Source organism: Phaseolus vulgaris, chromosome 8 (assembly GCF_000499845.2).
Source record: "Phaseolus vulgaris cultivar G19833 chromosome 8, P. vulgaris v2.0, whole genome shotgun sequence".
In the NCBI taxonomy this organism is placed as follows: Eukaryota; Viridiplantae; Streptophyta; class Magnoliopsida; order Fabales; family Fabaceae; genus Phaseolus; species Phaseolus vulgaris.
In genome coordinates, this window is record NC_023752.2 from 31802751 (window position 1) to 31812242 (window position 9492).

The 9492-nt window shown below is 53.4% G+C and overlaps 1 protein-coding gene across 1 annotated transcript; it reads left to right on the top strand.

Moving 5' to 3' along the window:
* The first annotated feature begins 8535 nt into the window (after positions 1–8535).
* On the top strand, positions 8536–9285 carry LOC137824939 (uncharacterized). The gene has a single exon (XM_068630613.1). It carries the CDS (start codon positions 8536–8538, stop codon positions 9283–9285), a length of 750 nt encoding a protein of 249 aa, XP_068486714.1.
* Positions 9286–9492: the final 207 nt, after the last annotated feature.

The following is a 9492-nucleotide window of genomic DNA, read 5'->3' on the forward strand; positions in this document are numbered from 1 at the left end:
GGAGGCATTGGAGCTCCAGGCAGGCTTCTACACTCGGGAAGTTGCTCTTCAAGTGCAGGTAGCGGGTCTTCAAGAAGTGGTCAAAGCGGATGCAGAAACTCAAAAGGACCTGAAGGACCGTTGCTGCGAACAGGCTGCCAAGGTGGAGCGGATGGGGGAGGAAATGGCCACCCAGGCCAAAGCTATGGACCTTCTCCGAGTTGACTACGACAAACTGCGGGTCGAGGTTAGCCGGCTTCGCGTGGAGAAAGAGGCTCTGGAGAAGCAGGTGACCTCTGGAGACGCCGCCATTGAGGAACTGGAGAAGGAGAAAAAGTCCCTTATCCAGGAGATGGCGGGTACCTTCGAGGAGGGGTTCCAAGAGGCCCTGACCCAGGCGTCCTGCGAGAATCCGGGCGTCAACCTCTCGAACTGCGACCCCACACACCACGTCGTCGACGGGAAGGTCGTGCCCATGGATCTGGATGACTCAACCGCTGCTTCTCATCCGCCGCCTTCCTCTTCAAGCTCAACTCTTTTATTCTTTACCTTCGTTTCTTGATTTTATGTCAAAACTTGTAATTCTTTGAACTATCCGCACTCTTGTTACTGATTTGGGACGTTCGTATGGTGATAATAGCCGCACATTTGTCGGGGTTCGCCTCTATCCCCCTCTCGGTGAGCAAAAAACCCAAGAACTTACCGGCCTCTACCCCGAAAACACACTTTTCGGGGTTCAACTTGAGGCGGTATTTGGATATTGTGTTGAACAACTCCTCGAGGTCTGCCATGTGCTGCACCCTACTCTGCGACGCCACCACCATGTCGTCGACATAAGCGTACACATTCCTCCCAAGCATTGGCGCCAGGACCTTATCCATTAGCCTCTGGTACGTGGTGCCCGCATTTTTCAGCCCGAAGGGCATCACCTTATAACAGTAACTGCATGTCTCCGTCATGAATGCAGTTTTGCTCTCGTCTCTTGGGTGCATCTTGATTTGGTTGTACCCTGAGAAGGCGTCCAGGAAACTTAACACCTTGCTGCCGGACGCGCTGTCTACCAAGGCGTCGATGCTGGGCAACGGATAGGAATCCTTTGGGCACGCCTTGTTCAGGTCCATGAAGTCAACGCACATTCTCCACTTTCCGTTCGCCTTTTTCACCAAGACGACATTGGCGAGCCACTCAGGGTACTGAATCTCCCTAATGTGGCCAGCACTCAGCAGCTTCTGCGTTTCGTCTTTCACCACCCGTTGTCGTTCCTCATTGAACTTCCTCCTTCTCTGACGCACGGGGCGGACCGTGGCGTCCATGCTGAGGTGGTGACACAGGAAATCAGGGTCGATGCCTGGCATATCCGAGGCGGACCATGCGAAGGCATCGAGGTGGCGCGAAATCACTTCTACCACCCCTTCCTGTTCTTCTGGGCTTAGCGAACTTCCTAACTTGAAAGCTTTGCCGCCAATCTCCCTTTCTATGGCGTTAGCTGCAGGCTTCTCCCTGCTATCATCTTCGACGGACGCCGCCTCTTCTACGGGCGCCGCGTCGTCAGGGCCTTCCTCCATTGGCACATCTGCTTCGGGCCTCGCCCTCTCTGCTATGGCCGCTTCAGGCGTCAGCCCAACGGGCGTCGTCTCAACCATCGTCGTGTCCGCTCTTGGCGGACGTTCATACACCATAAATACGCCTCTCTTCGTCTTCAGGCTGTTTTCATAGCATTTCCTCGCCTCCTCCTGGTCTGACCTGATGACTATCACCCGGCCACTGAGGTCCAGTAGCTTCATCTTCATGTGACAGGTGGAGGACACTTCACTCAGACGGTTTAACGCCGGTCTGCCCAGCAAAATATTGTAGGCAGAATTGGCGTTCACGACGAGGTACCGGATGCTCTCTGTACGGGAGGCCTCTCCGTCTGTGAACGTAGTCCTCAACTCCAGGTACCCCCGGACCTCTACCTGGTTATCCCCGAACCCATACAAACATCCCGTATAGGGACTCAGCAGATCGGGGGACAACCGTAACTTATTAAAGGTCGACAGAAACATGACGTCTGCCGAGCTTCCTTGATCAACAAGCACTCTGTGGACCTTCCTTCCAGCTGTGACGACTGAGATGACAACGGGATCGTTGTCGTGGGGCACCACATCTCGGAGGTCTCTTCTTGTGAACACAATATCTGACTCCCAGGGCTCCCCCGAGAGCCTCTCTTCGATTGAATTCACCCCCCTCGCGTATTTCTTCCGCTAGGAGGCGGTGGGTCCTCCGCCGGAAAAACCTCCAGCAATGGTGTGGACCTCGCCAAGCACAGGCATCTCGTGTGCTAGCTCATCTGCCGGCGGCGGCAAGGTGGCGGTCGTTGGGGAATCTGCTACATAATCTTTCAAAAACCCAGTCCTCACCAGCTCATCTAGCTGGTAGCCCAACGACAGGCAATTATCAATTTGGTGCCCGAAAGCCTCGTGAAATTCGCACCAAGAGTCTTTGCGGGGCCCTAACACCTTGTCGGTCTTCGCCGGTCGCCTCAGCCTCTCGGCTATGATGGGTACGGCGATCAAATCCTTCAACTCAACTACGAAGTTGTACCTCGCCGGTCTTGCTCTTTCTCTGGCGGGGCGTTCGCCTCCTGCTGGGCCCCGGGGCTGGGGCTTTCTGGCCTCGTAGGGGCGTCTTGCCTCTGGCTTCTTTCTCCCTGTCGTGGTCTCATTGACTCTGACGGGTTGAACTCGCGCCGGTCCCCTCGGGCGTGAGGGCACGGCGCTGGTGCGCTTCACACATACCTCCCCTTCCGAAGCAATATGCTCTACTGCCCTGCGCCGTAATTCAGCGAAAGTCCTAGGGCGATTACAGATAATGGATTCTCCGAAGGGGCCGGGGCAGACGCCTTTCACAAATGCGTACACGATCATAGGCTCTTCTGTTGTGCCAACCTTCACGACCTGGGCCCCGAAGCGATTGATATACTCCTTCAGGGTCTCCCCCTGATATTGCTTCACGTCGAACAGGTCGTAGGAGACCGGCGGCGGGGCCTTGTTGGCTAAGTACTGTTCTCGGAATAACCGCGACAATTGGCGGAAGGATGTGATATGACCTTCTGGGAGGCTAATGAACCACTCCATAGCCATCCCGGTCAGGGTGCTCATGAAGAGCTTGCACTTGGCAGCATCAGAACCGCCTATCAGGACCATCTGCGTATGAAATGCAGCCAGGTGCGTCTCTGGGTCCTCCATCCCGGTGAAGATCACCTTGGGTCCCACGAACGTGTTCGGGATCGCTGCGTCTAGGATCTCCTGTGAGAAAGGAGTGGAAAACTCCCTTGGTGGGGAATGGTTCTCCGTCTCGTCCTGTCCAGGGCGCCTCCGATCGTTTCTCAGGCCCTGGCGCAACTCTTCATTCACCCGGTGGAGCTCTTCGTTCCGCTCGTGCGAGGCATCGAGGTGTGCCTGCATGCGTTCTTGCTCCAGTTTCGAATCCGCCATGTCCTGCTGCAGCCCCCTCATTATCTCCAGGACCTGCTGCATGGATAGGTCTGCTGGGGCTGCGCGCGCCGCTCTTCGTCTGGTGGGGGCCATTGTCGCTCCCAACTCCTTCAACGTTACTGTAACTTGATAAACCTTCTCGAACTTGTGATGGGACTGATGTTTTATATCGGTCCCACGGTGGGCGCCAAATGTTCCGTCCGGTTGACCGGGACGTCTTCGTGCGCGACCTCAATCGTCAGCTAGGGACACCTTCCCACTGGTTGCCTGTGGATTCCTGCAAAAAAGGAAAAGAGGACAAAGAGGCGCCCTAGCGGCCGTGTGCACTCCGACGCTCAAGTCAGCCAGCAAGAAACACCAAAAACTGTCCACCTCCGTGTCTGAGCACCGCGTGTGGCACTCTGAAGGTGGTGAATTAACTGTGTATATCTGTGTGTTGTCTCCTTCAGGCAAAAATATTCCCCAGTCACTTGTACGCAACCTTGAAGCACGAGCAAGCAACTAGAGAGTTCTCTGGTAAATTTGCCGAAGGTTCCAACCCTTTTTCCAACATTCTCCGCGCTATTTAAACTACCCAAGCATTTAAAGCGTCTTAAAGCGCTTTTAATCACAAACGTAACGCGCTCATTAAAACGCTTAATTAGAAAACGTAGCGCATTTAAGACGTTGAAACGCTCGGGAGCCATTATAGTACCTGAATGCTAAAAAGGGAAACTGTATTGAATGACTTTTAATTACCTGGCACCTGACTGAAAGGGTGTTTCTATTCTGGCATGGCTGTCGTACACGTGGAGGGCCTCACGATGCCATGACCCCATCTAGGGGCGCTTCGGCCCACCTGGGGACGTTTCTACGTGTGAGTCCTCCTGCAGGGAGTGCTACTGCGCTAGGGGTGACTTTCTGGGGTGCCAACTCATGCCCCCAAGTATCTAGTCACTTACTTTGAGAGCGTATCTGCCTTCCTTTTGTACTCTGCACCCGGTTGCCCTGGGCGTGACTTTCCTCTTGAGTCGTATCTGCCCTACGGGCGTCTCTGGGGCGGCAGGAGCACGTCAAGAGTCAGGCTGCCCTTCACTGGTACTGTTACTATAGCCTTGAAGCCACCTTTTCTTTCTCTTTACTGCTGCCCCGTGCTATTGGGACCTGAGGCCTTCTCACGGCGTCGCTCCCTCCATGGTTTTTCCTACCCATGGGTATCGGGGAACCACACCGTGATTGCCTTACTTTAGCACTGTTTGATCTGGCGACGCCCTAGCGAGGCGATGCCTCCATCTGGGCTACGCTTTGCCTTGGCGACGCCTTCCCCTGGCGACGCCTTGCCTTGGCGACGCCTGGCCTTGGCGACGCCTGGCCTTGGCGACGCTTCCTCTTGGCATCTCTACACCTAGGCGATGCCTTGCGTTGACTCTTGACCTTCCAGTCGTTGACTTTGACCTTGACTTAGTCAGCGCCCGGATACGGGACGGTACAAATATTAAACATATCAAAACACAATTTTAACACATGAAATTGGTTTTCAAAGATATCATAAGTGTTTTCAATCAATTAATAGCGAAAAGAACAAGTTGCAAACATTTAGTTAAGTAATACGCTTGTTTTCAATTGTTATGTTCCGTCCGGTTGACCTGGGACGTCTTCGTGCGCGACCTCAACCGTCAACTAGGGACTCCTTCCCACTGGTTACCTGTGGATTCCTGCAAAGAAGGACAAAAGGGCGCCCTAGCGGCCGTTTGCACTCCGACGCTCAAGTCAGCCAGCAAGAAACACCAAAAACTCTACACCTCCGTATCGGAGCACCGTGTATGGCACTTTGAAGGTGGTAAAAGGAAACTGTGTCTAGTGTCTATTTTCTCGTTCTGGCCAAAATCCTTCCCTAGTCCCCTGTGCGTAACCTCAAGGCTCGAGCGAGCAACTAGAGTGTCTCTCGGAAATTAGCCAAAAGTTGGAACCCCGTTTCCAACATTCAAAGCGCTATTTAAGCTACCCCCGCATTCAAAGCGCCTTAAAGCGCATTTAATTATAAAACGTAGCGCATTTAAGACGTTTAAAACGCTTGAGAGCATTTATAGTACCTTAAACGCTCGAAACGGAAACTGTATTAAATAACTTTAATTACCTTGTACCTGACAAAATGGCGTTTCTATTCTGACCTGGCTGCTGCACACGTGTGAGGGCCTCACAGCGCCATAACCCCATCTGAGGGTATCTCCTCGTGTGAGTCCTCCTACCTGGGAGTGCATCTGCGCTAGAGGTGACTTTTTGGGTGTCAACTCATGCCCCCAAACATCTAGTCACTCACTTTGAGAGCGTATCTGCCTTCCTCTCGTGCCCTTCACCTGGCTACCCTGGGCATGACCCTCCTCTTGAGTTGTATCTATCCCAAGGGCGTCTCTGGGGCGGCAGGGGCACTTCGCGAGTCAGGCTGCCCTACACTGGCGCTATTACTATGGCCTTGAAGCCACCTTTCTCTTCTCTTTATTACTACCCCGGAATATCGGGACTTGAGGCCTTCCCGCGGCGTCGCTCCTTCCACGGTCTTTCCTACCCATGGGTATCGGGGAGCCACACCGTGATTGCCTTGCCTTCGTGAGATTTGACCCTGGCAACGCCCTAGTTGGGCGATGCCTTAACTGGGCGATGCCTTCACCTAGGCGACGCCTTACCTTGGCGACGCTTCCTCTTGGCGACTTTGGCACTTGGCGTCTCTTCACCTAGGCGACGCCTTACGTTGACTTTGACCCCCCGACGTTGACTTTGACCTGGACTTTGTCAACGCCCAGATACGGGACGGTACCACAAGCCCCCCAGTCTTAAGCTGAAGACTTGTCTTCAGCGCGAAGACTGAGGTCTCGCCCACGCCATCCACGTGTCACCCTGGTGACGTGTCATTCCTTGCTGACTTAACACTTCTCGAATTATTGACGTGACACTCTCTGAACCATGGGGGTGCCCTTAATGGTTGATTGGACATCCTCTGAAGCGGGGAAAGTAACACTTTTTGGGGCCATGCTTAATCGCGTGCCACGTGGCTCATCACACGGCCAGCCTCTAGAGTCCCTTGCGCTCCCCTTAAGCGCTTAATCCTTTGACACGCGGCACGATTACACGGTCCCCAATTAGCGCCTCTTGGGTTGCAAATGTAACGTTCAAGTTACCCAAAACCCCGCGCTCAAACCACTGTTTCATCCATTCTCTCTGCCTTTCTGCACTGTTCATCGTCTTCGAGCCCTTCCCCTACAATCACTGCTCCCTCCCTCGCACTTCCCTTCCCTCCACACCTCGACACCAAAGGTATGATTTTTCCACCTCCATTACTCTTCTTCCTCGTTGCATTGCATCGCTGCGTATTGAACTTCCTGGGACTGTTTATGTTTCTGCGTTTCTGTGTTCTTTCGCTCCTCCGTTCTCCTCCGTTCCCTTCTCCTTCTTTCTAGGTTTTCTCGCATGGGTGGCATTTTTCTAGGGTTTTATTCCCTTTTCTGTCTTGGCATCACTTGTTAAAAACCTTTTTCCTTTCCTCTTTCTCCAGTTATTTATCCACAACATGGTGCGCCCGAACTCAAAGTTTGGTTCCTCCCCCAAGACCCCCAAGACCAACTATAAAGCCTTCTATTCATGGGCCTCCGACGAGCTTTTAAGTGAATGCACCACTCTGACAACCATTCAGGACCTGGAGAACCATCGCGCTGATCCCCACTTGTACAATTTTAATGCTTTCTGCCGCACCCATGACGCGCACATTTCTGTTCGTCCCGGCAGACCTGTGGAACCGGTTTGCGTAGATGACAGACCCAGGAAAGGGGATCCTTTCTTCTTCATGTACCAAACGGTATTTAAACGCATCGGGGTGCGCCTTCCGTTCACGCCCTTCGAGAGGGAACTTCTCACAGATATCAACACAGCCCCCGCCCATCTCCACCCCAACAGCTGGGCTTTCGTAAGGGGTTTTCAAATTCTTTGCGGATATCTAGGCATCCTTCCCTCTGTGGATGTATTCTTACATTTCTTCGAGGTGAAGAAACAGGGGAAAAGCTTTTGGGTAAGCTTCTCCGGGATCGCAGGTAGGATCCTTCTTTCTCTCTTCCAGAACTCATACAAAAGCTGGAAGGGAAAATTCTTCAGGGTGTGCTGCGCCAAGCACGACCCCACAGCCTTGGATGGCTTTCCCCTGTACTGGACGGAACACCCCAAGCTGCTCAGGGCCAAGGCCCTGGATGAGCTATCCCCTGGTGATAGGGAGGTATGCAAGGCCTTGGCTGGCTTGGGGATTGTCTTCGACACGCTGAAGCTCATCGCAAGCGAATACAACGCTCACTCCCTGACCACCTACTTTGGTAGGGAGACTCCTCTCGTATTGTTTTCTGTTATCTGTATTTTACTGTTTCACGCTTGCTCTACTGGCCTCTTCCACCTGTTTCCCCTGTGTTATGTGCCTTATGTCTCATTCATCTACGCGTTTTGTGGGTTTGTATAACTGCTTTGGCTTTAACTTCTGCTATTTGGTTTATCTGAATGTAGGATCGGTGATGGATGCCTCCAAGAGGATGGTTTTGGCGAAAGCGATGAAGGCCGCTCGTGCTGCCAAGGCTGGCGCCTCCTCCGCCCCTGCTGCTGGCCCAAACCCCTCCTTAACCCTGCCTTTACCACCACCAACCACTACCGAAGCCCCACTAGGCTCATCTTCACCATCCTCACATAGCCCCTAGGCGCTTCAAACACCCGGCTCTCCTCCGCCCATCGCCGCCGTCCCTCTGGCTATGGCTTCATCACCGACTCCAAACCCCTTGACAAAGGAAAACGGGTCTTGGAGATTATATCCGATGATGAGGACTCTGATGGCGTGGCACCCTTCAAGAGGAGGAAGGCCGCGAGGGTTCCCATCCTACCAGCGGCATCGCCCCAGGGGGGGAATTCCTTTAGGGATAACCCTCCAAGTGCCACTTCTCTTCCTCCCACAATGGTCTAAGAGGAAACAGGCGAAGGGGCCGAATCCGCTCCACCCTCACCACCGGCAGAGGTCTCCGTTGCTCCCGCCTCCGTCGCCGCCGCCCCAGATCTTATTGCCATCCCTCCTCTAATTATGCATCTGATGAGGGGCTTCAGCGGGGGATCAATGCCAGAAGGCTCCGACAGGAAGGAGGGAATGCCCTTCTACTTAGGATCCTTCTTGGCCGTTGCCCTTGAATGGCGTGCCCAAGCTAGAAACGCTGTTTTGCAGACTCAAACCCTCCAGGCCTTGGAAACAAGGGTATCTACCCTGGAGAAGGAAAAGAAAACTTTGGAATGCCAAAACAAGGCCTACCAAATCACTCTGAAGCTGGCGCAAGAGGCCAAAGAGGAGGCTGAAAAACAACTGGAAGAGGCGGTGGAGCTTCAGGCTGACTTTTACGCTCGGGAAGTCACCCTCCAAGTTCAGGTAACGAGCCTCCAAGACATAGTCGAAGCTTACGAAGAAGTTCAAAAGGACTTGAAGGACCGATGCTGCGGGCAGGCTGACGAACTGGAGCGGATGGAGGGGGAGATGGCTACTCAGGCCAAGGCTTTGGGCCTTCTCCAGGTTGACTACGACAAACTGCAGATCGAGGTCAGTCGGCTCCGTGTGGAGAAGGAGGCTTTGGAGAAGCAGGTAGCTTCTGGGGACGCCACCATTGAGGAGTTGGAGAAGGACAAGAAAACCCTTATCCATGACATGGCAGGCACCTTCGAGGAGGGGTTCAAAGAGGCTCTGGCCCAGGCCGTCTGTGAGAACCCGGGAATTGACGTTTCCAACTGCGATTCCACTCATCACATCGTTGACGGGAAGGTCGTGCCCTTGAAACTGGATGACTGAACCGCCGCCCTCGACTACCACCTTACTCCTTTGCGCTTTGTCTTGTTTCTGCCCTTCTTTGATAAACTTGTAATTCTTTGAACTATTTGCACCTTCGTCACAACTGTGGGTTTTGCATGACAATTTTTATACCTTTGAGTTATCGAATTCCGCCTGTATGGTTTTACCTTCATTTTTTCGCCTTCAGGCGCTTCGACTGTTTTGCTT

Coding starts and splice junctions, on each gene's coding strand:
- LOC137824939 (XM_068630613.1), top strand. CDS start 8,536: ATGCATCTGATGAGGGGCTTCAGCGGGGGATCAATGCCAGAAGGCTCC.